The 17,291-nt window shown below is 39.1% G+C and overlaps 1 protein-coding gene across 2 annotated transcripts in view; it reads left to right on the plus strand.

Moving 5' to 3' along the window:
* CACNA2D1 (calcium voltage-gated channel auxiliary subunit alpha2delta 1) overlaps positions 1 to 17,291 on the plus strand; it is a 697,188-nt gene that overhangs the window by 473,263 nt on the left and 206,634 nt on the right. For both annotated transcript variants that reach the window (XM_075064441.1, XM_075064440.1), the window contains exon 7: positions 15,043 to 15,174. In XM_075064441.1, coding sequence (XP_074920542.1) covers positions 15,043 to 15,174 — 132 coding nt within the window. The remainder of the gene's footprint in view (positions 1 to 15,042; positions 15,175 to 17,291) is intronic.

A 17,291-nucleotide genomic window follows, 5' to 3' on the forward strand; every position in this document is an offset into this window, starting at 1 on the left:
TGTCCAGTAGTTAAGGCAGTAGCCTAGAGTTTGGGATAACTTAAAGTCCCTGCTCTGCTACTGACTTCCTGGCTTACCTTAGTGAAATCACTTAGACACTCTGTGCCTCAGTTCTCCATCTGTAAAATAGGGATAATAGCACTTCCCTATCTTGCAGATGTATTGTGAGGATAAAGCCATTAAAAATTGTGCGGCTCTCAGGCACTGTGATGATGGGGTTCAGGTAAGATGGCTGGCTGGGATAGTTGTTTATAGAACACCCAAAGAATAGGTGACATACAGATGATAAATCTGAAATGTGGGTGCTGGAGGTATATTGTGTGGCGGCTCTTAGTTGTTGGCGGAAAGGCCCCCCCCCAGTTTTATGGAATTGAACAAAAATTCTGCACTTTTATTATCTAAGTGCTTTGCATCTTTTATGTTAGACATCATGAACTTTTGGAAATATGCTTTCTAAAGTTTTGTTTGGTTTAGATCGAAAGAAATGATAAGACTTGGGACTTCCTGACTCCCAGTTCTGTGCTCAGTTCTCTAGACCTTTCTACCAGTCTGTTGACTAGAAACACAACAGATGAAAGATGCAGGAAAATCTCTTTGATGAAACCATAGGGGAAAGGGTAGTAAAATCCTGGCCCTATGGAAGTCAGTCAGTATTTTGCCATTCACTTCAATCATGCCAGGATTTCACCCTGAGAGTGGAATGTGATTAGGTATCATGGAGAACAAGGCACAGGAGTGTGTCTGCCTCCTATTCCATTTGGAATAGTATTGTAGACTACATAAAACACAAGCTGTTCCTTTTGTATAAATGCAGGAAGAGTATTTATAGCAAAAAAATCTTGGCTGAGGTCCTTGGGGAAATAAGCAGCATCAGTGTCTGCACAGGCTGTTAGCTTCAACTCTAACTCCTCCATAATCCCATAGCCCTCTGAAAAGGGAACAGCTTTATTAATTCTTCAAATAAACATCCAGGACACAAACATGTTTTGGATAGAGGATTTTCTGCATCCAAATTATTTGACTATTTGGCTTTCTGGAAAGCATAGGCAGTTGCATGGTGGGTTGTTGTTGTTTCTGTATCCCTCCAACTGATTTCCTTTGAGGAAGAGATCTCCTGGTAATGGATTTCTCCAGAGCAGCCACGCTCCAATCCTTTCTTTTATCAGCAGATTTCTCCAGAGAGAACCCGGGTGCAATCTTTTGGCCAAGCAAAAATTACAGAGGTTAGGAAAACTCTATTATTATTTAGGCTGGAAAAATCATCCATGAGAATATTAGCGTATCAACAAAGACCAAGAGTCTTTCATATCTGTACTACATAAACTGAAGGAACAGATTTTATCTCATCATCAGTTTTCTCACGTATGCTTGTTCATAGTATTCCTGTCATACTCAGTATGTCTTGGATTTCTGTAGCCTTAGATACAATTAAATAGAATAAACCAGTATCCCCATCTCCCCATTGCTCATTAATCTTCCATTTACATAGGGATTAAATAAGATTCCATTAGCCAAATCCACTGAAATGGTCTGTGCCTTTTTAATATTTATGAAAATGTCGCATCCCTTAAAGTAGATTTCCATATATTTAATTGGATGAACAAGTTTATTAGTAACTGCTTTACCTCTCTGTTGATTAGAGCCACTGTAAAAAATCAGCAATGTTTGTGGTTATCAAACTTGGCCTGTTAAAGTTGCCTTTCATTTATTTGTAACAAACATCAGACATATGTCTGGCTTTACTGCCACCGGTGTAAGAATAAAAGGAATGAAGGCTTTTATACAGTATACTTGTCATAAGGAAAGTCTTGACAATTTGGTACTCTGTGAATGGTATGAAATTAATTTGTAATAACATCTCTGGTTTCAAAAGATTCTCAGACTACAAATAATATAAATTTTAGTGGGAGTGAGCATAACAGTTTATAGCAAACTGCAAAGGGGAAGAAAGCTTGTGCTATTTTGGCTTCCTTATGCTATATCAAGGCAGATGAAAATACTTTTTTTTTTCTTTAAAGGATTTTCTCTTTTGTAATTCCCCTTTTCCCCCCACCTCCACCCTCGAGCTAGAAGTTTAGGTCTCATCTAGCCTAGAAGATTTTGAGGTCCAAAGAACAACCCAGGTTTGAAATAAATTGGCGTATTAGTTTTGAAGTTATGTTTTAAATCTTTGTGCATATGCAACTGGGTTTTCTGTTCATTATTATTTTGCTCATTCAAAGGCCTGAATTTTCCCCAATTTCAGCCATCAGTGGCCAGCCAGTAGTGCAACCGCACGAGTGCAAATCCCTAGATCAAACAGAATGAGCCATTATAACAGGGGTAGGCAACCTATGGCACGTGTGCCGAAGGTGGCATGCAAGCTGATTTTCAGTGGTACTCACAATGTCCGGGTCCTGGCCACCAGTCTGGGGGCCTCTGCATTTTAATTTAATTTTAAATGAAGCTTATTAAACATTTTAAAGACCTTATTTACTTTATATACTACAATAGTTTAGTTATATATTCTAGACTTATAGAAAGAGACCTTCTAAAAACATTAAAATATATTACTGGCACGCGAAACCTTGAATTAGAGTGAATAAATGAAGACTTGGCACACCACTTCTGACAGGTTGCCGACCTCTGCATTATAATCGTATATCACTGGCTCGTACTAGTGCATCTTACCTTAATTTTTCTGTAGAGTAACCTGCAACGATGCCAATAGTGAAGCTGTCTACACTAGAGGTATGTGCTGATGTAGTTACATCAGTGGCTAAGTGTAATCAGGGCAGATTTCCTATCTGGACAAAGCCAAAAGCAGATTTTAAGCATGCTAGTTTTTAAAAGAGCTTTTGAAGTCTAAATTATTGTAATGGTGGAGAATAATAAGTGATAACAGGTTTAGGACCCCCGCCGCCTGAATTCTGTTTCAGCCTTTGCTAGCCAGTCCCCTTAATAATACATTTGCAAAATGTTTTATAAATTACACCTCTACCTCAATATAACGCTGTCCTCGGGAGCCAAAAAATCTTGCCGTGTTATAGGTGAAACCGCATTATATCAAACTTGCTTTGATCCACCGGAACATGCAGCCCCGCCCCCTCCCGGAGCGCTGCTTTACTGCGTTGTATCCTAATTTGTGTTATATTGGGTGGCATTATAAAGGAGTAGAGATGTATATAGCCAGACAATAGCTCTGTGAGGTTGGTAGCTGTTCATGTTAGTTCACTGGTGCTTATATGCGAGTAGGAGGTACTTACAGTTTATATAATCACCACCTATTGGCAAATGAGGAAAAAAAAAAAAAAAACCTTGATAAAATCAGACTTCAGAATGAATGCAGTACTGAGAGGTAGGGAAAGAAGGTTAGAAAGGCAGTTATTCTCAGTGCTATTTTAATGAAATGTATCCCTTTCTTTGTTTTGTGTAAAGCCACTGGTCCGCTTTCAGTGGTCAAACAAAGCAGTCGTGTTTGTATTAAGTTATGATTTGGGTTGGCTAAACTCCGTTAGCATAATTCTGAGCGTTCTTCTGACATTTTGGGGATCACCCAGACCAGTAAGGGAATCTATCACCACTTCCTTGTAATTTTGGGGTCCTGAGCTGTGCTGTTATGACTCCGAGCTCTGACACCAGTAGCCACCCTATAAGTCTAAGGTTCACTCTGGCTTCCACCAGCCTAGTTACTCTGTGCAAGATGATCTCTACAGCCTCTTCCTGTCCTCAGTTCCCCAAATCCCTTAGTTCTTAACTGTTAGAAACTTGGACTTCTCCCTTCTGGTTTGTCGCCCACAAAGGAATGAAACCTGCCCCCAGTTATCAGTTCCCTGCTTGGGGTAAAAATAAACCAAAAGTTTAGTTAATAGAAAAATTGTAGATTCAAAGATGAAATAGTGAGGAAAAGTCAACACTTGCAGATTACACAGAAAATAAACATAAAGGCACAATCTCAGGCTTTACGCTTCTGTATTAGCTAAATTTCCTTTTCTAACACAAGTTACCTATTGTCTTGGAACAGTTTCCCAGTGTGCTCTCTGTTCCAGAGGGGATCCAATGTTTCACAGACAGCACCCCACTTAGCCAGAAATTTATGGACAGCATCTGAAGCCCTTCAAATCCAAGCCTGTTTTTAAAAGTTTTTTTTCTTCTCTTCTCCCCTGCCGCCTTTCTCTTGCCATGATGACTCATGGTTATTCAGAGTGGGGGAAACTCTCTTATGTCTCAGGGTATTTCTACTCTTAAAACGCTGCAGTGGCTCATCTATGCCATTGTAGTGCTTTGTCGTAGACACTACCTGTGCCCATGGGAAGGTTCTTCCATTGGTGTCAGTACTCCACCTCCCCAAGAGGCAATAGTTAGGTCCATGGAAGAATTCTTCCATCAACCTAGCACAATCTCCACTGGTGGTTAGGTCGGAATAGCTATCTCTGTCAGAGGTTTGGATTTTTCACACCCGTGAGAGATGTTGCTATGCTGTAGAAAATTCCTAGTGTAGACCAGGCCTCAGTTCTCCAAGCCTGGGGTTTTCTTTTAGATTTCAATGTCTTTCCATTAACTTTAATGGTCCATCATTGTGTCTTCCTGGCTGGACAACAGATGGTATTTGAAGTTGGTTTTTTGTAAACAACTAGCCTCCCCCTGCCTCATTACTTCTTCCCCCATTGTCAGGTGGTTGTGTAGTTGTACCACAGTTACAATTACAATTTTCTACATATATACACGTGTATACTTCCATAACTATACTTGTTAAGTATACACATGTATATACCATCAAGTTCAAAGTATTACAAACTTTCATAAAAAACATACTTGCCATATATTTATATACAACAACATTGTGTACAACCAGATGATTGAGTTGCTCATTCTTTGGGGTTCAGATCCCTTGTTATCTCCTTGGGGTGTCTGAACCCTGACTGTTATAATTGTCAAACTGGAAGTTCAGAACCAACGGATATTATTGCATTTATGTTTCATGTGAAAAAGACTGGAGCAGCAGCGGGGAAGAGGTGCAAATTGGAATGAGTGGGCAGACTAAAAAGATTGCAAAAAAAATAGCAAAAATATTGTCAAATCCTGCCAAAAATAGACTGACAATAGCATGTCTAGGGGTGTCACTTGTGCCATCCTAGCTTTTAACATTTTTTATCCTTAATAGATGGTATATGCATTAAATTACAAAAGATTCTCTTATTTTCAGGCAGAAGCCATTTTTGGAAAAGAAATGTGTTTAAATTACAAAGGAAAAAGTTTTGCAAACTGACTTAGTTCTGAGACCACTGTAAATTAAAAAAAAAAAAATTCACAAGGTATTAAAACCTCTACAATCAGAAGATTCATCCATCCCTAGTTAGGAGAGAAATCTACACTGCAACTAGGGTGACCAGATAGAAAATGTGAAAAATCGGGACAGGAGGTGGCGGGTAATAGGCACCTACATCAGAAAAAGCCCCAAATATCAGGACTGTCCCTATAAAATTGGGACATCTCGTCACCCTAACTGCAACTGACAATAGGCCAGGGTACATTTTAAAATGTTTCTCCTGTGTTTTATATAGAGTGGTGAATAACTCATTTAAACACTGTGAGTTCCTACTGGTGAAGCTTTGATGCCTACTTTACATTTTATTAATTGCTCTTGTTGAGATTTAACAGAAGCCTAATTCCATCCTCTGTTCTTGACATTTTTATTCTCATTTCCTTCTCCTGGGCATTTCTCTTTTTTTTGAGCTTTTAGTGTGCCATTCTTGCTATCAGCATGTGGCAGTTAAACCTGTTGGCTTACATCATATGGCATTGCCAATTAATTTTCTTGATTTGACATGAGAAACAACTGAATGCTAGATTTTAGTGTCTTCTCTGGTGACTCATTAATAGAAGTATCTAATCTGTAATGTCAGCTATGTAATGGGGAATAGAGAACTCCTACCTTAAAAAAAAAAAAAAGTACAGGGTGTTTTTACCATTTGGACTTCTAATTAAGAGTGTTACATGTATATCAAAATTATGCTTCAGCAATTTCTGATGTTGAAATTATTCAATTTGGACTACTGATTAAGGATCATTCCAAACCAAGGTTTTGCCCTTTTTTTTTGTAGTTAAAAGACCAAACTGTTACATGCACTAAAAAATTCCATTGAACATTTCTTCCCTGCTTACTGAAATATTTTTAAAACTATTAGAGAGAACAATTTTAGAATCATATTTTTTTAGTTCCTTCTGTCCCTTAAATACCATCTTGGTGTTTCTTTAGAGATGCCTGTTTAGTTTTTGTTAAGCAGACATGCTGATGATGATAATTTCTTTCACAAATGTTTATATTTCTTTGCATTCACCAATGTAAAAAATAAGAGTATGAATTAAGTACATTTGAATCATAGAATCATAGAAGACTAGGGTTGGAAGAGACCTCAGGAGGTCATATAATCCAACCCCCTGCTCAAAGCAGGACCAACCCCAACAAAATCATCCCAGCCAGGGCTTTGTAAAGCCGGCCTTAAAAACCTCTAAGGATGGAGATTCCACCACCTCCCTAGGTAACCCATTCCAGTGCTTCACCACCCAACTAGTGAAATAGTTTTTCCTAATATCCAACCTAGACCTTCCCCACTGCAACTTGAGACCATTGTTCCTTGTTCTGTCATCTGCCACCACTGAGAACAGCCTAGCTCCATTCTCTTTGGAACCCCCCTTCAGGCAGTTGAAGGCTGCTATCAAATCCTCCCTCACTCTTCTCTTCTGCAGACTAAATAAGCCCAGTTCCCTCAGCCTCTCCTCATAAGTCATGTGCCCCAGCCTCATAATCATTTTTTATGCCCTCCTTTGGACTCTCTCCAATTTATCCACAATACATTTATATGTTTTTATTTTAAATATATATTCAGCGAGGGAGCTGCTCTAGAGATTATTTTAGTGATTTAGGATTAAATCAATAGGATCATGATTTGAATCTAAATAACTGAAAATGCAGGTAATTACTAATGTTTGCAGTAATGTTGAAAAAATTAGCATATTGTAGTTCAACTGCGCAATTATTCTTCTTACCTCTTTCTTTGTATATGTATAAATAATCTTCCCATTTGCTACAAATATGTGTTGGCTCAACAGAATATCAAAATTAAGTAAGAAAGAATCATGCAATATCTTAGAATTCGTTTACCTACACAATGCAAAGGAGTGAAGAGTAAATATTTACTATTTTTAGAATTATTCAGTGTGGCATTAATAATCATTGCTTATCTGCCTTTTATTTTAACTGAATTCTAGGGTTAATTTCTGAGTTCCAGTATCTATGTAGGTACTTATTTGACCCCAACACCCTATTCTTCCTATATATTTAAAAACGTAAGTTGCAATAGTGCTTGTTTTCATTCTCTCTCTCTCATGTCTCAACTTGTATAAGACTATCTTAATTATTTTATAAATATTTGAGTTTGTTTGCTTTGTCAGTATGTGAGAGAGAACACATTAGTGGGGGAGAAGCTATGTCTAAGAAACAAATTCTATATTAAGTTCTGAAAATGGTTAGTTCCATGATAACCCTTATTTTCTATAATTTCTGTCTCTTGCACCCATGAGCTTTCCCTTTTGATTGACAGCATCATCATTCTGGTGGAACTCAGCTGTTGTGTGAGGTCATGTTTGCAGAGGGAGAGGAGATCTCTTAGGTAGCTAGGGCCATTCCCATAGAACACTTTGAATAATAGGATGCAGACCTTGAACTTGTATTTAGTGATGAGCAAGCACAGAGAGTGTTGTACTTCAGTGAGGTGTTTACTGTGTGGTTAAGCTAAAAGCTCAGATGGAGCTTTTTTTCAGGATTTCTAGTTTTACTTTTGTCATAATTTGTATCAGTTATCTGGAGGTCATCACTGTGGCCAATACGGCAGGGTTCATTCTTCTGGCTAATTACAGATGGAAGTTGTGGGGTTTTTTGGTTTGATGGCTATTTGTGCATCTAAAAGGAAGAGGACCCTACAGCTGCAGACTGACTTACTGATATGAGGACAGATGGCCTCAAAGCAGTGGAAAAAGTTTCTGTAGAGGCCACGGGTTCTACAGAGAACTTCCTACCAACATAACCACAGCCTTAACAGAAAAATCACATAGGAAAAGACTTACTTAAATGTATGGTAGAATTTTTACTTCTGATGAGCTTTATATCATGGGAGAAATTGTAGGTAACCAGGTCATACTTTGTGAGGTGAATTAGCCCAGTATCTTCATTTGAAGCTCTGAAAATCACCAAGTTGTATTTTTTTTTTTTTTAAGATGACCTCTTCAGGACTTTAGTATTTGTGGATACATCCACAGATTTGTATGTATGAGCCACCCAAAAACTTAATAAAAATTCTCTCAGTACCTTAGAAACTTTCAGGAAATTACACTTTCTTTCTCAGCCCCACATAAAATGTGATAGCTGTACAAACTTTCTGTGATTGGTGAGTATATTTCCTTTGACATGCACCAGAAAGTGTCTAAGCTCTGAAAATGTAGGTAAAGTGTACTGTTTTTGTAATAAAACATATGAGGCAGAAAAACAGAATATATTTTCAGTGGAATTTCCGTAATGTGTGGATGTTGTCGACTGGGGTTGCGGAGCGGGGGGTTGAGCACAAGTGTGAACATGTGAATAAATACACGCATGTAAATATATCCTCACTCCAATATCCCAGTATTTGACTGGAATAATATATAACAATCACCACAATAATTCTGTCTAAGTTGTGTGTGCTTTTTTAAATCAACGAGTCAACTTCATTAAAATAGGAGATGGAAACCCAGCCCCCCACCATCACACTAAAAGACAATCACTTTTATGTTATAAATGCATTGCTGAGGAGGTGCTTTCTGTTCCCTCCAGTGTATGCATAGCTGCATCATTAGGGAACAGTAGCTGACAACTTTTCGGAGATAGTAAATAGCTCCTAGGCTTTTCAAATAAAGTCATACATTGCCTTCTACTCAGGCCAGGGCCTACACATTAAATAAATCATCAAAACTACATTCTTCCAGCTCTGCTTTAAAGAAAGCAATAGTGTAGTGTTTTATTGATTGCATTTGCAGAGGCAGATTGAATCCAGGGCTTGTCAAGGCTCTTGAATCCCATGTCATATACAAAACAAAAACAAAAAGGGGAGGGGCAATAGAAAAGATGGATGTATTTCAATGGAATTAGCAGGAAAGAATGATGTTGCCTATTGTATGATGGTGAATTTAGTTTTCCTTTCCTGCCCATGTCAAGTTGGAGGTAGCAATAGAAGTACTTTGAGAGTCAATCTCCAAAGACCAAGGCCTGTTTTTTAAGAGAATTTAGGAGTAAGCCAGTTATCTAAATCTCAATGTTCTGCCATTATCATCAAAAGCTCCATCCTCTTACAATGGTGTGCTTCAAAAGAAAAGGTAAGTGACTCATCAAAAGTCCATTTTAGAAAGATCCAGTTTTTCAAAACAACAAAGTAAATGAAAATATACTATAGCTGCTATAAGAAAAACTTACATTTGGGAAGCAATAGAAATCCAAATCTTAAAGTTTAGATCATGGTCAGCTGAGTTCAATATCTCTGGACTGATTTAGTTCTGTGCAAAATGAGTTGATATTTGCCGGGGGGGGAAGTGGTTTGAGGAGTAGCTGTTTTTTGTTTGTTTAAGATGGCTTTTCTTAAGCTGGAAAGCTTCAGAGGCATTGCTGTTAGATGTTTAACCAGAATTAACTATTCAGCCAGAGGTGCCAGTTTGAAATTGCCTATTAGCAGCCAGAGAAGTGGTAGATCTCATTGTCAGCAACTTTTGGCGTTCTTGCTTATTTAAAGTGAGGGTCCATCCATCAGCAACTGCAAAGCAGTATTAAGCTTCTTGAATAAATAGAAATTTTGAAAAGTGATGGTGAAAGCTATAATTCCTTACAATTACTTCTTCACCCCCATCTCTTTGGATGGATATTCTGTTTGTGATTGAAGCTTGTTCTTTTCTAGCACATACACAAATCAGGACCGGCTCCAGGCACCAGCCTATCAAGCAGGTGCTTGGGGCGGCAACTCGGGAGTGGGACGGCACTTTCAGAGATTCGGCGGCAATTCGGCGGAGGGTCCCTCACTTCCGCTCGGAGCGAAGGATCTCCCGCTGAATTGCTGCAGATCATAATCACGGCTTTTTTTTTTTTATTTTTTTGGTTTGCTTGGGGCGGCAAAACTCCTGGAGCCGGCCCTGACACAAATACCAAACTTCCTCCTGGAATGGTTGTTTTAACAACCTTATCTTGTGGTATCTGAATAACAGCCTCCCCCATTGCACTATACATGTTTGCTTCCAAGTACATGACACCTTACTTCAGTCACAGTGAGAGAGTGAATTAAAAGAAAGTTGATGCAAATTGAACCATACAATTGTGTGAGCTACTTCTACAATTTAAAACTGGAGCATTCACTATATTAATTTCTGGAGTGCTGAAAGGTTTGCTTTTGAAAATGTGACAGTAGAAATGCTACTCGTATCATTAGGAGTTTTCTCCCAGCTTTTCTTTAACTACTATAACTGGTGTTGGAGTGAGCTGCTTTTGCTGGGCCAGTTAAACTCCACTCATAAACTCCTGTTTTCAGGCATTCAGACTTGACAGGAAAGAGTTTTTTTCCCTGCACTTTTTTTTCCTCATTTTTAACAAATCCTTCTTCAAATGCATAAATAAGGAAAAAAGTCTCTTTCACGTGCAAAAATAGTACTTTAAGGCAAAATACAATATGTATTCTAAAATCCTGGGGGTAGGATGTGGGGTGGTGAGGAATCAATCTATAAATAAAGATGATGCTTTAAGTTAACAGTCTAGCACCCTTTTTCCACAAATATCAGAAGTAGGGAAGGGGTTTTGCCATATAAAACCATGGAGAAAAATCAGCGGAATTATTAATAGGTGAATTACTCTATTATATCTGTAAGGTCCTTATCACTGTAGTATCTAGGTATTTCAATAATATGTGTGATCACTCTTTTTTCCCCCTTGTTAACCATTATTATTATTTATCCATAAGCTTTTCTGGGATACTCATCAGTGTAGTAAGTATTTGAGCACCTCATGTACTTCAATAGATTTATAGGGGTGTATCGCTATCCCCATTTTAACCATGGGAAACTGAATCAAGGAGAAATAAGTCCTTCCTAATTCAACAAGGCACTTAAGCACATGTCTAGCTTTACTCTTGTGCTCAAGTTCATCCATATTTAGCAAAGCACTAAGCCCTGGTCTACAGTATGGTGTTAGGTTGAATTCCGCTGCGTTAGGTCGATTTAAAAATGACTGCATCCAGACAACCAACCCCGTTCCATGGACCGAAAGGGCTCTTAAAATCAACTTCTGTTCTCCTCCCTGATGAGGAGAGTAGCACTAAAATCAACCTTGCTGGGTCAAATTTGGGGTAGTGCAAACAGAAATCAACAGTATTGGCCTCCAGGAGCTATCCCAGAGTGCTCCAATGTGACCGCTCTAGTCAGCACTTTGAACTCCGATGCACTAGCAAGGAACGCAGGAAAGGCCCCAGGAACACTTTTGAATTTAATTTCCTGTTTGGTCAGCATGGCGAACTCAGCGGCACAGGTGATCATGCAGTCCCCCCATTTTCCCTCTATCTTCTCTGTCCCTGAGGTTATTGCAGATTAGAAGACAAAAAAACTGCACTCACGACGACATCTTTTCCAAGCTCATGCAGTCCTCTTGCACTGATAGGGCACAGCTTAATGCATGGCCAGGAAAGGCCAGGAAAGAATTAAGTGAGCATGAAGAGCGGAGGCAGGATGTGATGCTGAGGCTAATGGGGGAGCAAACAGACATGACGAAGTGATTGTTGGAGCTGCAGGAAAGCCAACAAGAACACAGACCTCTAGTGCATCCACTGTATAACTTCCTACCCTCCTCCCCATGTTCCATAGCCTCCTCACCCAAACACCCAAGAACATGGGTGCAGGGAGGCTCCGGGCACCCAGCCACCCCACTCCAGAGAATGGCCCAAGCAACAGAAGGCTGTCATTCAAACTGTTTGATTTTTAGTGTGGCTACAGTACGTGATGTGGCCCTGTCCTTCCCTCCTTCCCTACCCCACCTGGGCTACCTTGTCCATTATCTCATTTTTTTAATTAATAAAGAATGCATGGTTTCAAAACAGTAGTTACTTTATTTTAAAGGGGTAGTGTGGTTGGCTTACAGGGAATTAAGATCAACAAAGGGGGCGGGTTTGCATCAGGGAGAAACACACACAACTGTCACACCAAAGCCTGGCCAATCATGAAACTGGTTTTCAAAGCCTCTCTGATGCACAGCTTGCATTGCTGTGCTCTTCTAATTGCTCTGGTATCTGGCTGCTCAAAATCTGATGCCAGGCGATTTGACTCAACCTCCCATCCTGCCATAAACATTTCCCCCTTACTCTCACGGATATTATGGAGCACACAGCAAGCAGCAATAACAATGGGAATGTTGACTGCGCTGAGGTCTGACCTAGTCAGCAAACAGCACCAGCGAGCTTTTAAACATCCAAAGGCACATTCTGCCAGCATTCTGCACTTGCTCAGCCTATAGTTGAACTGCTCCTTACCAGTGTCCAGGCTTCATGAGCCATGGGAGCAAGGGGTAGGCTGGTGTAGGTGCAACCACGCAGTGTGGCCGGCTGGGAGAGCAGCCTGAGGCAGAAGCCTCCAGTTCACATGATATTCTAGGAAAAAGGGTGTGAAACGATTGTCTGCCGTTGCTTTCACGGAGGGAGGGGCGATTGATGACATGTACCCAAACCAGCCGTGATAATGTTTTTGCCCCATCAGGCATTGGGAGCTTAACCCAGAATTCCAATAGGCAGCGGAGACTGCAGGAACTGTTGGATAGCTACCCACAGTGCACTCTCCATAAGTCAATGCTAGTCATGGTAGAAAGGATGCACTCCGCTCTTAGTGGGGACATACGCAATTGACTGTATACAAGTGATTTCTAAAAATCGACTTCTATAAAATTTACCTAATTTCGTAGTGTAGACATACCCTTAAGCGTATGCTAAATCCTATTGACTTCAATGATCTAAGTGACTTGCCCAAAGTTATAACAAAAGTTTGTGCAGAGGTGAGGATAACAGCTCTATCTCCTGAGTCTCTGTCCAGTGTCTTAATGCAAAAACTCTCCTTTCATCTTCCCCATGTCTCAATTCACTTCACTGGGGCCAGGATTCCACTTTAGGTATTTAGTCATGTGAGTAAGGTCCAAGAGAGGATCATTGCACGAATTAAAAAGAGTGTTACAAGGACTGTACAAAGATTGCAGTGCTTCATTACATAATTATACAATAGAGTGAACTTGCTCTAAAGAACATAATTGTACAATAAACATTTTAAAAATGATAGTTAAATACTTACTTTACCTGAGGGAATTGCTCCTCTTTCTCAAGTAAATGTATATTTAATTAGATATTTGACAAAGAGACTGGGTATATAGTAAAGATTTATTGGTTACAAGGGATCTGGAGAATAGGAGGTTTGATTTTATATTTCTCCAAAAGTCTGAATCTCAGGAGAACAGAAAGCAGTTTTAAAACTTCTCTGAAAAAATAATTCTTTCACAGAACAATGTGTTTCAAAAAAACAAACATGAAATTTAATGTTAGCATTTTATTACCCTAATTACAAAAACCTCAGTTTAGAAGCCAATATTAACTTCAAGTTTTTATTCTTGGTCCTCCATCACCTCACCTATAAAGCTTTGCAGAATGATCCATTTTTTTGTCTGAAAGATGGACTCTATTTAGTCCAGCTTGCATTTCCTATAGACAATTTTGTAGAAATACAACAGAGAATTCTGATGAAAAGCAATATTCTATGTGTATTTTGTCACTTCAGATATATTTCTTCTCCTCCCCCATCCCTTTTGAGTTCACTGTTGGTAATAAGTGTGACACTATCATCTTTATAGCCTATGTATTTCAGTCTTGAAGCATCAGACAAGACAAAGGAAAGCATTAGTGACCCGACCACCAACTAAAACCTTGCTCTGTTCTGAGAATCTGAATACCAAGCTGGTGCCTACTGTGATTGAGATATCTTTGGAAATTAATTGGATTTGCAACTGATTAAAGCATGGTACCATAATTCAACCTCATTATTTGTTCAGTTGATTAGTACTATAGCGGAGCATTGTTCATAAAGCCCCTACTATCTTTTTTCCATTTTTAAAACTAAAGGCATGGAACATGCTAATATAAATATTTGCAAAAGTAACACAAGCATCAGTACAGGGCAGCTTTGTGAATATGAATTTCCATGTCACTGGCCACTTAGTGTTTAGTGCTGATCATGCTTAAGCATATGAATTTTCTTGTATCTCAAGTTCACTGTGGAACTGACCCTGCTCATGAATATTAATGTCCACAGAATTGATCTTTCTGCAAGTGTTCACATCCATATACATGAAATCCTGTTAACTTGCAATAATGAGCACAGTCTTGGTTGCTAGTCCCAGTTCGGTTTTACAATTCTAATGTTGTTTAATTCATTGTTTTCTCTTTTCCATGGATTCATCTTAAATAATAGCATTTACCTTGAAAGAGAGACCTTCGTTACATTTTTCCAATGGCTTATACATCTTTTGTTGGTATCACATTGCTTTTTCTCATGGCTGTGTCCTGTGATCAAATAGGTTATGTGGTTACATCCTCTAATTTACTTGTTCGTAGCCTGGAATCAAGAATAGAATGACCCATCAGAAACAACATATTTCACAGAAGAAATTAAGTATCCAAAAAAATAAGAATAATCTTTGCATACAGATGAATCACTGGGAAAAAAGCAGTACAAGAAAATTAAAGAATACTAATACTTTCAAGGAGCAGGACTGCATTTCCTCAAATTTACTGTGTTGATTACTTAAATTACATACTCTCGAGAATAGTTGTTAGAATAGTTTACTCAGTCCCAGCATCGTATTTGTCATGTTAAATCTTTCACAACTTTTAAAATTCCTTTAAGGAATATTAGCTGCTAATTATGTAAATACTTAGCTTTGTAATACCAAATATGTTTCCTTTTTTACAGCTACAATAGTGTTAAATGAACTCAACTGGACTGGAGCATTGGATGAGGTATTCAAAAAGAACAGAGAAGAAGACCCAACTTTGTTATGGCAGGTTTTTGGCAGTGCGACTGGCCTCGCCAGGTATTATCCAGGTAATTGCAAGCTTATAACTAAATAACGTGTCTCCCAGAAATACCAGTAAGGCATTTCCCTTTATTTATTCAAGCAATCCTGTGACAATTAAAGATAATTTAATTTTCTCAGAACAAAATTATAGCGTAGCTTAGATCAGTTCCCCCCTGACCCAGTGTAGGCCAGGCCCTACTGTCACAAACCTAGTATATACAATAACCCTTGACAAAAGTGTACTATTAAATAGAAGCATCTTTCATGGAGCTAAAAAACCCAACCAACCAAAAAAATCTTTGTTAGCATCCTTTAACTTCTATAGAAAGAAGGCACAGCGTAAACTAGGTTAAAAGCGGGGAAATAACAAAAGCTCACAGGCAAGTATTTAAAAAAGGAGACCTTAAGAGAGGGTTAGATATTGCAAAATTATAATCGGACCATAGGAACAACAAGAGGGACATCAGTGGGGGAGTCTCCTCAATATCTTAGGCTATGTCTACACTGTGGACCTTACAGCGGCACAGTTGTGCTGCTGTAAGGTCTCCTGTGTAGTCGCTCTATGCTGGCAGAAGAGAGTTCTCCTGCTGGCATAATTAAACCACCCACAATCAGTGGCGATATCTGTGATGGCATCTTCCACCGACATAGCCCTGTCCACACCAGTGCTGTGGTCAGTGAAACTTATGTTGGGCGGGGAGTGTTTTTTTCACACCCCTAACCAACAAAAGTTTTGCTGATAAAAGTTCTAGCATAGATAAAACCTTAGATGTCTGTACACAAACACAAAGTATATGGGGAATAAATAACGAAAGAACTGGAAGTATTTGTACATAAGCTAAATTATGACTTAACTGACATCAGTGAAGACTTGGTGGACTTGATGACTTCTCGAGATCCCTTCCAACTTTATGTTTATATGATCCTATGATTCTGTAATAATATGTGTGAAATTAGGGCTTCTTAAACTCAGGTTATATGGGGATCTGGTAACAAAGAGGTGGAGAAGAAAGTGCTTATTTATGAATATCTGTCTGACAGAATGTAAGCTAAATCTGAGAGATTCATACAAAACATGTATTATCAAGCAGTAGATAAGACTGCAAGGGAGAAAGGAAAAGTTAAACAGAGAGATGGAAGGAATTGAGTGAATATACGTAGAGTTCTCTTGGTTATTAGACCCTTTTGTGCACAATACTGTCAAACCTACACCCATAGGCCATAAAGTCATGGGACACTCCTACACTAGAGTGAAGTTTACCACCCATGTTCCAGGGAAACATGCTTGCAGACGGAACTCATTGGTGGCAACTTGAGCCATTGAGTTAATCAAGATGTCTCAGTTTCTTTGTTTGGGGCATATCATGGGATTCATTCCAGGGTGGATTTGATTTAAATCAATTTGATTTAAATCACTAGTCAGGAAGACTCGATTAAATCATGGATTTCTACATAAAAGTGGCAAAGAATCCTGTGGCACCTTATAGACTTACAGACGTATTGGAGCACGAGCTTTCGTGGGTGAATACCCACTTCGTCAGATGCATGTAGTGGAAATTGAATTCGCAGGTAGTATAGATATATGCATCTAGCAAGCTAAGAAGATAATGCAGAGTTAGTCAATTCAGGGAGCGAGTCGAGAAGCCCTGTCTATATATGCAGTCTGAGGTGAAAACTGGTTCGTATTTAGGCGCAAGAAGCATTCACAGTCTTAGTTTAATCCTGCAGCTGATGTGTGTTGTCAATTGCAGAGGACCTGAACTCAGCATTCCATCTTGAAGTTGTCACCTGAAGTTTTTTTGCTGCAGATGGCCACCTTAAGGTCTGACCATAGGGCCAGAGGAGATTAAAGTGTTCTCTCTTACAGGTTCTTGTAATTGGCCATCTAATATCCTGAATTGTGTCTTTATCTGTCATAGAAACTTGTCCAGTTTGGCCGATAGTAACATAGCAAGGGAGCATTGGGCATATTGATGCGATATACAATGTGAATGTTGAAGGTGAATGGAACCAGGAGGTGTGGCGATCTGGTGTAGGTCCATGTAGTGATCGCTCGTGTGAAAGTATGCGTGGCAGAGGGCATCGAGGTTTGTTTGCAGGATTAAGTTTCTCGACAAGAGTATTATCTATAGTGGGTGGTGCA

This window comes from Chelonoidis abingdonii, chromosome 1 (genome assembly GCF_003597395.2).
Source record: "Chelonoidis abingdonii isolate Lonesome George chromosome 1, CheloAbing_2.0, whole genome shotgun sequence".
NCBI lineage: Eukaryota > Metazoa > Chordata > Testudines > Testudinidae > Chelonoidis > Chelonoidis abingdonii.